The sequence below is a fragment of the Triplophysa rosa genome, linkage group LG23, assembly GCF_024868665.1.
Source record: "Triplophysa rosa linkage group LG23, Trosa_1v2, whole genome shotgun sequence".
Lineage (NCBI taxonomy): Eukaryota > Metazoa > Chordata > Actinopteri > Cypriniformes > Nemacheilidae > Triplophysa > Triplophysa rosa.
In genome coordinates, this window is record NC_079912.1 from 11,673,157 (window position 1) to 11,688,395 (window position 15,239).

The 15,239-nt window shown below is 40.7% G+C and overlaps 2 protein-coding genes across 2 annotated transcripts in view; one reads left to right on the plus strand and one right to left on the minus strand.

Moving 5' to 3' along the window:
- Window positions 1–9,398, minus strand: part of jph1a (junctophilin 1a) — a 31,476-nt gene extending 22,078 nt beyond the window's left edge. The window contains exons 1-2 of the mRNA XM_057323191.1: window positions 8,731–9,398; window positions 5,291–6,053 (exon numbers count right to left, since the gene is read on the minus strand). Coding sequence (XP_057179174.1) covers window positions 5,291–6,053; window positions 8,731–9,109 — 1,142 coding nt within the window. The 5' untranslated portion in view covers window positions 9,110–9,398. The remainder of the gene's footprint in view (window positions 1–5,290; window positions 6,054–8,730) is intronic.
- A 975-nt stretch (window positions 9,399–10,373) lies between these two features.
- Window positions 10,374–13,597, plus strand: gdap1 (ganglioside induced differentiation associated protein 1). The gene is made up of 6 exons (XM_057322634.1): window positions 10,374–10,766; window positions 11,084–11,276; window positions 11,751–11,924; window positions 12,068–12,162; window positions 12,389–12,503; window positions 12,643–13,597. Exons 1-6 carry the CDS (start codon window positions 10,608–10,610, stop codon window positions 12,993–12,995), a joined length of 1,089 nt encoding a protein of 362 aa, XP_057178617.1. The 5' UTR covers window positions 10,374–10,607; the 3' UTR covers window positions 12,996–13,597.
- The last annotated feature ends 1,642 nt before the right edge of the window (window positions 13,598–15,239 follow it).

Consider the following 15,239-nt stretch of genomic DNA (forward strand, 5'->3'; position numbering starts at 1 on the left):
AACGACTCAAACCTGAAGACTCGGGAGGTGAACTAATCAATTCTCTTTCCGGCTCTGACTGCATTGGTTTTGTCAGGATTAGCGGAAGGAAGAACCCAAATGCAGGTAGCCAGAAGTGAAGGGGTTAACACAAAGACTTTAATAAAACACCCACGATGGGGGAAAAACAGGCCTGAGAACAAAACAAGAATTCAAACGAAACACTTCCTTCGATGGGGCAAAACGAAAAACAAGAACAGCAAAACTAAACTAAAAAACACGACCAAACGTCTTACAATAAAACACGGCAGGGTAAAACATAAAACTCACAGTCCATTGACAAGGCACGGGACAGGAACACGGGAACATTACAAACACAAAGAAAGAGCACAGGACAATGAAACATGAGGGCATTTATAGGGGAACAAACAAAGAAAGATAACGAGGAGCAGGTGAGAAACATAAGACACAGCAGGGAAGCAATACAGGAAACGAGAGGGGCGGGGCCAATGACAAGACACAAGAAGGCACATGGAATGTCAAAAAGGTAAACACCCCATGGCTTCTCACACTAAACATAAGGACTCTGTCCCAATCCTGCCACACGACTAGAAAATCTTGAACAAGAAGGCAGGACCGTGACAACCCCCCCCCCCTTAATGAACACCCCCAGGTGTTCACCAAGGGGTTGACAAACAAGACATGACAGACTGGGACATAGACAAGAACAGACAAAACATGGAAAACAAAATCAGGGCAGACAAGCAAGAACTAACAACGGGTTGGGGTGGGATAATAAAAATAACAAACAAGGGAGGGGGGAGGGAAACCACAAAGTTCATAGGGGGAAGTCCAAAAGGGGTGGGTCTGGGTGGGGGATTCACAGTCCTTGGGGGAGTTACAGTTCTGGGGGGTGCTCGCGTGGGTGGAGTCCCCGGAGACTTGGCTGTCGGCCGGATCCGGCTAGGGACCGGGCGGACTACCGGCTGAGTCGCCGGCTGAGTCACCGGCTGAAAGGCCGGCTGAGTCGCCGGCTGGAAGGCCGGCTGGACAGGGCTTGACGCCGGCTGGACAGGGCTTGACGCCGGCTGGAAGGCCGGCTGGGCAGGACGGACCACTGGACTGGACACCGGACTGGACACCGGCTGGGACGCCGGCTGCTGCACCGGCTGGGACGAGGCCCGCGCTGCCCGCCGCTGCCTCTTTTTCTTCAGCCGAGCCACCCGCCTGGTGGTCGGCTGAAGAAAGGATGTGACGGGTACGGCTGGCTCTGGCTGGGATTCCTCGGAGGTTGACCCCCAGGACTCTCGTCTCCCCCGCTTGCCCCCAAGGCTGACGGGTGGTGAGGCTGCAGGGGAGGAGGAGAATGGTGGGGCGTTCCCCAAGGTGAGGGTGCCCACAACATAGTCCTCCGGGATGGACAACAGACCGGAAAGAGAGGAGTCCTGACGGCAGCTGGGAGAGGAGCCTTGGACCAACTCCTCTCGAAGCTGCAGCCGCTCCACCAACTGGGGGAACGGCTGATAAACAAACTCCCCCCGCTCCGGAAAAGGTGGAGGGTTGTCCATCCCGGCCACCAGGTAGGCACAAACCAGCACCTCGGGGACGGAGACCCTCCTGGCCTCGACCTCCCGAGCGTAGTCCCGCAGTGGACGATGGCGTGCGACTGGGAGGCTATTGACTCCCACCACACCGGGTTGGAGGTGCATGGCCACCGGGGAGCTGCGACGTCCATTGCTGCCTACTGGGTTCAGCTGTGGCTCTTTCGTTCTGTCAGGATTAGCGGAAGGAAGAACCCAAATGCAGGCAGCCAGAAGTGAAGGGGTTAACACAAAGACTTTAATAAAACACCCACGATGGGGGAAAAACAGGCACGAGAACAAAACAAGAATTCAAACGAAACGCTTCCCTCGATGGGGCAAAACGAAAAACAAGAACAGCAAAACTAAACTAAAAAACACGACCAAACGTCTTACAATAAAACACGGCAGGGTAAAACATAAAACTCACAGTCCATTGACAAGGCACGGGACAGGAACACGGGAACATTACAAACACAATGAAAGAGCACAGGACAATGAAACATGAGGGCATTTATAGGGGAACAAACAAAGGAAGATAACGAGGAGCAGGTGAGAAACATAAGACACTGCAGGGAAGCAATACAGGAAACGAGAGGGGCGGGGCCAATGACAAGACACAAGAAGGCACATGGAATGTCAAAAAGGTAAACACCCCATGGCTTCTCACACTAAACATAAGGACTCTGTCCCAATCCTGCCACACGACTAGAAAATCTTGAACAAGAAGGCAGAACCGTGACAGAGCCCCCCCCCCCTTAAAGCTGTCACGTGATGAACGAACGAGTCAAACCCGAAGACTTGTCAGATAAGAGGTGTGGTGAGCTAATCATAGACTAAAGACCCAGGTAAACAATGAATTAATCTTTTCTGTTTCTTATAGCAATATAGTTGTGTATTGTTTGTAATGTGATCAACGTTTGCGATCAACGGATCAATGATCCGAACTTCCCATCATTACTACCTACTCTGCACCAGCGCATCACGTGTGCTTATCTCACATATGCGGTAGAGAGAGAAGCACAAGACACAATCTGTGTCTCCAAGTGGTTTACAAAGTGTCATATTTTCCTTCACAATCGCCGTTAAAACACAGCAAACTTGACGCGTGACTGCAGGCGAGTCACCCCGAAAGTCATTACAAAGGCAGCACAAACGTTTTTAAATGCCAATGTTAATTTATCCGCTAACGTGAGCTGCTGCATAATGTGATCTGCAACATAAAGTAAGACAAGAAACCAGCGCTGTTCCGATCAGAGAAGCGATGAAGTGAGTAGTACTGTATATTAAAAGATCGAATGACATGCTAAAAAACAAGTATGTGATTTGCATGATTGAAGAAATGTAATACAGTTACATGTCTTTTTGAAAGATATTTCTCATTCATTACTGTCTCAAGCAAAGACAGCGCGGTTTCAAAGAGACACGAGCCAATAGCGCTCGAGTGTGAGCTCTGTCAGAGCATTTCATTGGTTGAATGTACTGAATGAACACGTCCTTCACTGAACGAACGAGTCGATTGAGTCAAAGAGATTGAATGAACTGCTACATGTCGTTCTTGGTCTAATATTCTCTGTGTTACAGCAATGCATATCCAGTAGTAACTAAACTTTTCTGAAAAATAAAGTTAATGACCTGGTTTAATTTAATTCTAAGGTAAAGTAAATGATGTCGAAACAGTTAAATCTTTGTATGGAACATTTAATTACACCAATTAAATGAGTTAATCCAGATAGATTTTAGTAGACTAAATATAATGTAGATTTCATCGACTAAAAATAGACTAAAACTATGATAAATTGGGATGACTAAAACTAAACTGCATTTTAGTCAAAGGGCTATGACTAAAACTAAATCAAAATGTTCTGTCAAAATTGACACTGATCTTAATTCTAATTTCAGTTAAGCCTTAAAATGTTAAAATTCTTTATTAAGCTGTATGTGCAACAAAATAAGTTACTGAGTTACTAAATTCATTTTTGAATTTTGTTCAAAATATCGTGTCGTGAAAATCATATCGTGAACCCAGCATCGAGATATGTATTGAATCGTGAGCTGAGTGTATCGTTACACCCCTACAAGTAACACATCTCCATATTTATAAATAGTATAGTAGTACCACCTTCAATGCAATGAGTTACATTGAATAAATGTACATTTACACACGTACCGACACTCAGTGGTCTCTATCTCTTTAAATCAATAACTGAAAAAAGTGTATTGCTTTCATCTATAGATAGTTTCATCAGACGCACATGCCTGGCCCGAAGTTAACTTCCGGTCTGTGTTTGGTTATAATAACAAATAATTTAACATTTAATTTACATTAATAATAATATATTTTAATATTTTCTGTAAAATATATGAGAACTACTCAACAGTTACAGATTCTTTGCGGAGGTCTTCCGGAAGTTAGGTTTGGGCCAGGTAACGTATGTTTATGTTGTTGCCGCTGAAACCGTCGATTAAAATCTGGCCTGGTTAGGTATTAAAGCCACTGCTTACACAATGGTAATACATATTCAGCCAAGAGTAAAGGTGACCCAGGTAACAATTGCAACTGGAATTGCTGTGATCACAATCCTGCTTTATCCACAAGAGATCTTGTGTCCCATAAGTCATTTTAGATAAAACACATCTGCTAAATACATTTCACATCATTTCATGACAAAATTAACCTGGATATGATCCAGTACAATAGAATTTACACCTGCAAAACTTCACAAAAAGATAGACAGATTTCAGCAGGATTTCAATGCTTGCCAATCCTAAAATTCGTCCCATCACGTGCCCTTTCGTTTGTTGCATATTTTGGCAATATTCTATGGTAATCACATAACAGCCTATTCTGCAAAACCTATTCTGCAAAAATCTGAAATCTTTTTTTTCTGTAGGGTTTCACCATTACAGTGGGAGAAGACAAGAACAATCCTTTCCATTGACTCACTAATGGAACATGATGACTACAGGTAACCTTAAATGCATTGGTTGTGTGCATGTAAAATGGGTTTTCCGTTATTGCAGTGCATATAAGTGCAAGTTCCACACCACCTTACTTTTCGAAACATCAGTGTGGTTTATTGAGGACTGAAAGATGACGCCTAAATAGAAATGTTCTAGTCAGTCAAGGAAGGAACATGACCGTGTGTGTTCCCCAAGACCTGTTCAGGATGCAAAGAATTTGTGTGCCTTGAATAAATGGTTTACCCAGTACAGCCATTAATACGTCTGTCTAGTGTAGCTTTTGGCAAAAGAACAAACATCATAATAGTCTCTATGAGATACATGATCCCATGACTTCTCTCTGTGCATCTGAGCTATGGACAAATAATAGAAACCAATCCTCCTAAAAGGTTGCGCAACTTATGAACTCTGCAATAGACTACAAGATTAATCGAATGGCACCTAAAACACAGATCTTGGTGTGTATGGGCTACGACATATGGTTAATGAATTACTGTATTTCTGAATTGTTTCGCATGATGCAGCCATACGCCTGAACCATGCAGACATTACAACTTAATATATTAGTAAAGTGACAATCTTGGGAATGTTGTGAATGTCTTGAAGAAACCTGGTACATTTGTAAATTACAAAATAAATGGATTTTCCCGTTGGTTGACATGATGTTGGTTCAGTCCACATTAGACAAAAAAACCCCACACATTTTAACTGTAAGTGACACTAAACAATATTTTAAACCAAAGTTTATCAAGAAGAAGATGCCCTACCTTGAAACTGCTATTTCCACTTTAGTCCTGGCGATAGCTGCCGCCCTTCGTGCGCCCTCCACAGCTCTGTCCACTTTTTCTTTCGTTTTGTGGTTTTTAAGAGGAATAAGTTGTTTCCTTATCCCGCGCACCAATACATTATTTTTGTACTTCCCCTCCTCTTTGGTTCCATCTGGGAATATTGTGCATCCGTATCCATGCCTCTTGTTGTTCAACCATTCTCCTTCATACTTCAACCCGTTGGATCGCTCACTGACCCCAAAACCATTGCGTTTGTCATTCTTCCACTCGCCCATGTAAGACTCAGTGGTGGTGGCATCCACGTGGTCCTCCATGGGAGTGTACTCATCGGGCATCTCTCCATCTCCATAGCTGATGGTGGAGTTGGCGTCGCTGGAGCTGATGCGGCTTATGGTGGCATCGCTACGCGCAGAACTCCGTTTGCTAGAGATGGAGGTCTTGGAGTCAGATTTACGGAGCTGACGGAGGCTACCGAACAGGGACCCGCGGCGGAACAGACCCTTCTTCTTGCCCGTGACGACTTCGGTATCACTGTGAAAGTTCAGCACGAAACCACCACGGCTGCCAACCGGAGTGTCTGGTACAGCATCCTGCAGAACGGTGCCGTTGCTATGCACACTTCTTAAGGAGGCCAGGGAGGTGCGAAGAGGAGAGCGGATAATTGTTGCAATACCGTAAGGCACGCTTTGGCGCACACCATAGCCGTGCCTCATGCCCCCCATCCACTGGCCTTGATAGGTGCCTGAAACAGAAAAAAAACATTGAACTTCAATACATTAAATGAATGAACAACATACAGTTGATGTGTGTTGATGATGTTTCGTACACTTCTTTTAGTTGGTCTAAGGTAGGCATGTGCCCAAATAAAATGTTCATGTTACGATAATTCTTTATCATGGTATTGGAGTCTTTTATCACGGTATACACTATTATCATGGTTTTGTATTACGTATTCTTTGTTGTCTTTTCAACAGCAATTGATATTAAAAAATAATGTAAAATTTAAAAAATTTCTTTAGCATTTAAGAAACTATATAAACATTTAAATTGTTTTACAACTAATTTATGATTTATATGTAATTAAATAATGATTGTTGAAGTTGAAAGTATTCTACTTTCTACTATGTAAGCTACTGTGATTTTACAGAAATGTAAACAATTATGCTAATATCATAATTCTATAATAATACAGAATTATATATCAATATAATTAGTCACCGTATTTTAAATTGCCCACAGTAACAATATAGTGCATATTTATTATCATTTTAATGGTATTACTGAATACTTGCACAAGTCTAGTTTAAAGCATAGTATATTTTACAAGACCACCACTGGTTTGGCACCCCCTTATCTTCATTCACTAATGCAGAATTATGTCTAGATCCCTACGCTCTGCAAACGAACGACGTCTTGTGGTGCCATCCCAAAAAGGTAAAAAAATCGCTCTCACGGACCTTCTCTGGGTCGGTTCCACATTTGTGGAATGATCTGCCTGCTGCTACAAGATCAGCAGATTCTGTGGCCATCTTTAAGAATCGGCTGAAAACACATCTCTTCCGTCAGCACCTGACCGATCATTTCTGACTTCTATATCTTTTCTACTCTATCTATATAAAATTAAAAATAAACTTAGCTCTGTACACTGTAGTAGGCTTTGTGAGACATGTTTTATTGCACTTATGCTTTTTGTTTTCCTAATGTTGACCCAATTGCTTCCATTTTTTACCCAACTTTTAAGTCGCTTTGGATAAAAGTGTCTGCTAAATGACTAAATGTAAATGTAAATATTTTGTTCCTAAAATAATAATGATAAATGATAATAAAAATGAAAGTCAGATATAGGATACTAATAGGCTTAATATACTTTATTTTTCAACTTTTTTAATTTATAATTATAATCTGAATAGCCACCAAAGTATGCCAATGTTGGAGTAGATGGTGGAGCTGAAAGAGGGAGGCGGCGACCTAACATATCCCCACTACACAACAAAATTGCAACTGCAATTAGCTATTCGAGTATTAAATCTATCATCTACCTCTTTTATTTTATTTTTTTGTGGTTTATTTAGCCAAGTTGTGCAAGCACCGTCGAGCTTGTAGAGATGCAGCAGTAGTGCCAGAGGAGAACTGGTTCCCCTGGCTGGGCCTGGGTTCTCCCGAGGTTTTTTTTCTCCACTGGAGTTTTGGGTTCCTTGCCACTGTTTGCACACTGGCTGCACTCGTTTTGCTCGCCAGGGGGCTGCTGACATCAGCGTTAGAATTGTGATAGAATATATTATTTTTAAATGTAACATTTTGCGTGAATTATTATAACCCCATATAGGAATTGATAGTCTGCATAATTTATTACCTGTGTTTCTCTTCTTTTATCTTCTCTCTCTCTCTCTCTCTCTCTCTCTCTCTCTCTCTNNNNTTCTCTCTCTCTCTCTCTCTCTCTCTCTCTCTCTCTCTCTCTCTCTCTCTCTCTCTCTCTCTCTCTGTGTGTGTGTGTGTGTTTGGTGTGCGTGTCAGTGCGTGTATATTTAATGTATTGCTTATAGTTAACATGTTTTCATGTACAGCTGCTTTGTAACAATGAAAATTGTAAAAAACGCTATATAAATAAAAGTTGAGTTGAGTCAATGCAGTACAACTAGTTTAGTATGAACTTGCCAATACTTAGTAATAAGAATATACACATAATGCTACATTAAGTTTTAATGTATCACTGTAATCTTACCTTACATGTACACACCCCAATAAATTATGAAATAATAAACATACTAGCATTTGCTAAAAATAAAATTAATCAAAATGATAAATGACCATGTGCTTATAAATGATACATACTGTCAGCTGTCAGTATAAATGTGTATATAATTCCTTTAGAAATACAATACATCATGGTTAACTTCGGATTTGAAGTGAAAGGCTGATATGATTTTTGTTCTAATCAATTCTAATGGGCGTTCAATTGTTTTTAAACTCTCTGCAGATAGATGTTAGCATAGCACCTCACAGGGATTGACTCAAATCCATAACCGAGATCTGACAACTAAATGTTTAAGAATGTGCAGTGCCACTATAACTTGTTAAGTGATGCATCAAAGATTTGCTTTAGGATTACATTGCTCAACAATGTCAGCAAGATCAGACTATTCAACCACAAAGACATTTGACACAGATCACTAAATCAATGTGGACCTGTGGGAAATCTATTGTGGCTCCAAGATGCAAAATGTAGGTAAATGTTGGATCACATTGCAGTGCCTTTACACACAGAGTAGACGAGTTTATTAGACAATCTTATTAGACACCTCTTATCACCATTATAATTTCAGTGTATTTTTAAAACATGAATTTTATTTAGACCCACTGGCAATGGCCTGTGACCTGACAGTTCAAACATAAATATCACATTCGTAAACAACACTTACCACCATCCCCATAGGTTTCGACCCCATACCCATCCTGCAGTCCATTACTCCAGGTCCCATCGTATCTGGCAGGTGTATTGGTGCTTTGCCGAACCCCATATCGACCCTTGAACCCGTGACTCCACTCCCCACGATACACCCATTTCCCCTTGGTCTCAACACCCAGCCCGTGCCGTTTGCCCTGCGACCAGTAGCCCTGGTACGTATTCCCGCTGGGCCAGGTGTAAACCCCGACTATCTCAAAGCCGTGGGACCAGGACCCCGAGTACTCGCCCTGACCCTTGGGTCCCGTGCAGATGCCGTGTCCGTGGGCTTTCCCGTCCTCCCACCCGCCGCAATAAGAGCCACCATCGTCGAAGTCGAACCGTCCGCCCGTCATTCAGAATGGGATGTAAATAAAAACAGTCGTAAGGTTGCCGTGCGCTTCTTTTCTTTCTCGTTCATTAAACCCGGAGTTCAGCAGCAACGATGAAAACACGGTGAAATACTCGCAACGGGGATGTTGGTGGGTGTTTTTGGTTGGGCTGTGAGAGTATGAATGAGGAGGCAGGCTTAGAGCATCATTCCCGAAGCCGCTCACGCCGAAACAGCCGCTGCGTTGCACCGACTCCCTCCGCTCGCAGGCGCTGCGCAGAGCTGACACAGCGGCGCAGCTTTGAGAGACGCTGCCAATACTCTTGCGTCATTAAATGACTCCGCCCACCGCCACCCCGCTGAACTAAATGACAAGGCGCAGACTCCGACCCTTTGAAATGCTTCTAGTGCAGTTTAAATGGCAGTGCAACTTGATTCAGAAAGCGCGCTGTGTCACGGACAGGTGAATTTCTTTGGAAGGTTGTCGAAAAGGCTGCATTTTTATCTGTAATAAAGGCTTCATGTGTAGAAGTGTATTTGACATTTCTCTCTACAAATACCTCTTTTTACCAAAGGTTGATACTTGATGAATATGTATGTACTGGCTACCATAAATCTACAGTTACGTAACGTTACATAGTATTTTCCCCTTTTACAAGGTATACGAGATTAATTGCAATTTAATGAAATAGGAAATGTACTGGTCTGCAAAATCACAACTTCAATTTACGTCCATTATACAGGCTAATACGGGTCATACGCGAAAGATTATAAAAAAGTACACTCTTTATGATGTGAAATGGTTTATAACTATCCATTTATATTATTAGTCTATAATATTTTTAAAAGCAACGATTAAAGCTAAATATAAACAGGAAAATCTCCACATGTAATATAATTCTTTGTAAACAATTAAAGGAGTCACGCCCAAGTTAATATACAGAGAAATCAACTCTACAGAGACACCTGTTGGTTAATTCAAAAAGTGCACTTACGCTAAGCACTTAACAGTGTTTATGAGGAATGCTGTATTATTCGACATTTTTAAATTAGTATCCAATTATTAGTAGTATTATAATTAGTATTGATAATATGTGTGTGTAATTATTTTTCAAATACATCAAAAAATAAAAAATAGATAGGCCTACATAATAATGAGATTGTATTACCATTTATTGTAAGCTGCAAATTTATCTTATTTATATTTACAAAATAAAGCCTTTCAGAGTGACTGCGAACTGTGAATGTGGTTGCGTGTTCTTTAAGACGTTGGGTACCACACCTGGAGGCTGGACTGTTGAACACATGGCTGTGTCTTAAAACCCAGTGAGCTTTCTATCTAGACAGCATTCGGTCACCAGCAGTATTGAGTATATAGGTGCAATAGAATAACCGGCTATGCGCTTGTGAAACTACGTAACGCTGCTGACTCTGAACGTCCCATGATGCCCCAAAAGATCTGCTAACGCCTTGATGTCGAAACATGCTGTCGCAGGCACCCAGGTTTTGAAACGCGACCACTGATGGAGAAAATGGCGGTGGAAAACATCGGAGTATTACAGGAAGCCCTTATAAAAAAGGACGCAGTGTCAAAAGACAGCGGCAAGGTTATAGAAAGCACACAAAACAAAGATAACAAATTGATATTATACCACTGGACACAATCTTTTAGCTCACAGAAGGTAAGGAATCTCATAATATAACATCACATCACTGTGTGGAGAGCTCAAGGATAACATGGTGGGTGTTGTGGTTGTGACAGTATTATCCGCATCCGCATTATTTTATCTTTGTATTCCTTCACCTGTGTTAATTATTCCTAATGCTACACTATTAATGCTGCATGATATTGTTATTATAGGCTATTACATATTATGATTTTTTTTGTGAAGAAAAACACTAGAAGATATGGCATACTGTTGTATTGCAATAGATCAATGCAAGCCTGGACTATCACTAAGAATCACCCAAACAATCCAACATTGTGTTTCTTTAATAGGTGAGACTGGCAATAGCTGAGAAAGGCCTTAAGTGTGGGGAATATGACGTGAGTCTGCCTCTGAGTGAACATAATGAGCCGTGGTTCATGCGTCTGAACCCCTCTGGAGAAGTTCCTGTACTCGTTCACAATGACAGTGTCATCTGTGATCCCACACAAATCATGGACTACTTGGAGCAGAACTTCTGTGATGGTAAACACATAGCCTAGACTATATGTCCACAACAGGTTGCATGAATGGATAGAGCAGAATGCATTTGATCCATAAAGGTCATGGTTTCAAAAATGTGGGAATTAACAAATGGATTGCTTTACCTAAATGTAATTAATGAATGCATTAAAAACTCAAAAAGACGTATTGTTTATTTTTTATATTTTTTTGTCCGACCTGTTTTTACTGTACTGTATTACTTGCTTTCTTTCATTTGGCTGCATTTATGTTTGCAATGTGCTGTGTTAAGTTCAGCATGCATGTGCAGAAATGTGGATAACGTGAGATACAATGGAGGGTGAGTAAAAATGTTTATTCTGAAGGCTAGCTTCTCTTTCACATAGATACATTTATGTGATTTCCCATTGCATTTTTTTCATTCATGTTCATCCACGGTCATTTGTTTGTGAGAATTTTTTGACACCTTTTTATGTGGTCTTTGCTTTTCTCTTATAGAGAACACTCCAAAATTGATCCCGGAAGAGGGGAGCATATATTACCATAGAGTTCAGCATTACAGGGAGTTGCTGGACTCCCTGCAGATGGATGCCTACACCCATGGGTGCATCCTCCATCCAGAGATCACAGTGGACTCCCACATGCCGGCTTATGCCACCACCCACATACGCAGTAAGGAATAGGAACTGTGTATAATACCTGCACAAATACGTTATTTTGTCTAAGCCCAAAATAGAATATTGTGTTATTTTCACCGTTGCAATTTGTAATGGTTTTCTCAATTGGGGGTGTAATATAAGTTCTGTCTCTTATAGCGCAGATCGGAAACACAGAATCAGAGCTAAAGAAACTAGCAGAGGAGAATCCTGACCTAAAAGACGCTTACATCGCAAAACAGAGACGCCTGAAGGTAAGTAAACCTGAATGCCATAATGTTGTTTAAATTATTCAGATGATTATCCGCTCTGGGCATCTGTGCAGCAGAGGACACTGAATGTCGCCAAAGACCTCAGATGGTATCAATGATTTTTTTCTTTGAGCATGTGCGTTTCATTTTCGTTTCAGCCAAAAAAACTGATTGCTGAATTTCATGAAAAGAATCATATGAATGAAACAGTCATTTTGCATTTCTCTAGAGTAAATTGTTTGACCATGATAATATGAAATATCTGAAGAAACTCTTGGATGAGCTAGAGAATGTTCTGGATCAAGTCGAGACAGAGCTTCAGAGGAGGATTGAGGAGACACCAGGTAAGAGAACAGTTTATAAACTACAAAAAAGTTTTGACAGTTATTTACAATAAAGTGCTATTTTTATGGAGAAATAACAGCATATAATTTTAAAATGACATTAGTAACCATTTAACTCTCTCGATCTTTGTCTGTCTAGAAGAGGGAAATCAACAGGCGTGGCTCTGTGGGGAGTTCTTCAGTATTGCTGACGTCTCTCTCGCTGTCACTCTTCACCGACTCAAGTTCCTGGGCCTGTCCCGTCGGTACTGGGGCAATGGGATCCGGGTCAACCTTGAGACGTATTACGAGCGTGTCCTGAACCGGTCCACGTTCCGCAGAGTGCTCGGACAAGTCAATAACATCCTCATATCCGCCGTGCTGCCCACTGCGTTCAGGGTGGCAAAGAAAAAAGCTCCAACATTTGTTGGTGCTACTCTATTGATTGGATTGCTAGGGGGCGCCACTTACTTTGCTTTACATTTCTTCAAAAAAAGACTTTTTGTGCCTTGATAGATTGATATTGGGACTCAATGTTTTGTCTTGACTTGTGCATATTTTAATTGGCTTATAGGTAACGTTTGCATAATTGTTGGACAAAAGCACATTTCTGTTGAAGTGAGGAACAAAACTGTTTGGAAACAAACTGAATGCATATTTATCAAATTTTGGGTTGGATTCATGGCTTCACATCACGCTGTTGGATCTTTAATGGCCAATATACTGTATAATATGCAACAGTTTTGCATAACCTAACATTTCTCCTATCTGTGATAATGTGTAATGTTGTTTGTTCTGCACTGGTAAAATTTATGGATTCATGCTTTTCATCTGATAAAAGGATATATATAATATTTCATGCACCAACAAACAAACAAGAGTATGTATTCAAAAGTTTATTTCTTAGTTTATGCAGGTGTCTGGTTTACAATATTTGTTTGACATCAGAAGCTGCAAATTATATGAAGCTTAACAGATATGCTTTCATTTGGTCAACAAATAACATTTAGACTTTGATTTAGAATATTTAAATGTTAAATAAAATGCTTGCTTATTGTTTGTTTGAATTGTCTGATTACATCCATATGCAATATTAAATGAAAATATTAAATATGTGTAAATATTCTTTTATTAGGAGTGTTTTAAACAGAAAAATACTTGAAACAATCAATGTCTTCTGATCATAGGTATCTGCACGAACCTTACCAAATTACAAAGTATGGCATATAAAGATAAAATGTCTAGGGTTGTTGTACTAAAACCCATTTAAAATAACAAAATGAGCAATGAACAAATATCTAATAATAATACTACTAATAAATCAATAAATAATAATTTAAGATCTGTATATACCTTTAACATTTGTCAGGTCATATTCATTCACAAGATGTTGTAGAAACAGTCATTAGGTGGCAGTATTAACCTGCTTTGTTAAAGACTGCTATTCTAAAAGCTGTTTTAGTTGTGTGCGTTTCGAATGCAGAATTGCAGAAAAATTGATCTCATTGTGTTTCGTGTGCACTAAGATAATGTGCAATAGATCCTGCGTCCAATAACCGAGCCTGCAGGTGACTAAATAAATCACGTTGCAACCCTCAACAGCAGCATATTTCTCAGTCGATTGGACTTGACATCTTGTTATTTCGTTTTTAAATCTCAGCATGTGTTTTTAGGAATTGGATGAGGTTTTTCCCCATCTTGCAAAATGTAACAGACGTGATATTCAATTGCAGTCCATGAGGTATCCAAATCCTTTCACTGGAGTGGAGGGCAAATATTGCAAAGGCATGCTAAAGTGTACCTGTCAAATGTAAGATATCTGTCTGTATGATTCACACTTCATAGAGTTCACATTTACATTGTGGCCCATTAGGCTGACATAAGATAAATACAAATGGAAATATAAAAGTATCTTTTATGAATACACAAAATGTCTTAGAGTATTTTATAAGCACCAAGCTCTGTATTCTAAAATTAGTTTTATTTCAACAAAAACAAAACATTAAAATCCCACATCACGTCCTTAATGTCCCAACAGACTGGACTTACTGACCATCATTTGTACGAACTATTTTATAAGTTGTAATGGTTTAGCTTTTAAGTAGCCACGTTGTTTAAAAACTGCTGAATTTACAAGTGTAAACCAGGCTTTATTTAATTCTCTTGAAAAAAGTCAAAAACACGTGCGTGGAGCTGGCCACGTGTTCTGTTTATATCCACATCAGCCTGATAAACTCACAATCAAAGCTCATTTTTGGCAAACGTGAATGTGATTAAGCGTTGGCAACCTAAAATCCCTGTGCACTCCAGCACCAATTGATGTGGCCTAAATTTGGCAGGGTGTGTTTGAGAAATCCATCTTGCTTACTTTTGGGGAGGGGCTAAATCAATGCCCCGCCCTCAAAGAGAGAACACTAGAAACTCTGATCCAACAGTAATAAGTAAAACTGAACAGAAAAGAAGAAAAACACGCAAAGTAGAATAAGGTAAACATCGTCTCACACAGCTCTATGTGGAGAGGCAGTGGTCCCGGTCTCCAAGCGGGTGGGGTGCATGGAAACTTCCAGGGTGCTTTTTAGCGCCTGTTCATCTTCGCAGTCCGAGCATCGTGCAGGAGACAAAGACAAACGCTAGGAGTGGGCAGAGAATCCTGTTTCCATGGCCACGAGTGATACACACTCATGAGTGCTTCGCAAGATCCCCAGAAATACTGCTTCATGTGGCTCTGTCTGTTGTCTGTCATTGGCACATAAATAT

Excerpts from the sequence above, each read along its gene's own strand:
- gdap1 (XM_057322634.1), top strand. The coding sequence starts at position 10,608 with ATGGAGAAAATGGCGGTGGAAAACATCGGAGTATTACAGGAAGCCCTT. Across the intron at positions 11,925-12,067 it reads TGCCACCACCCACATACGCA|CGCAGATCGGAAACACAGAA; the intron begins GTAAGGAATAGG and ends TGTCTCTTATAG. Across the intron at positions 12,504-12,642 it reads GAGGATTGAGGAGACACCAG|AAGAGGGAAATCAACAGGCG; the intron begins GTAAGAGAACAG and ends TTGTCTGTCTAG.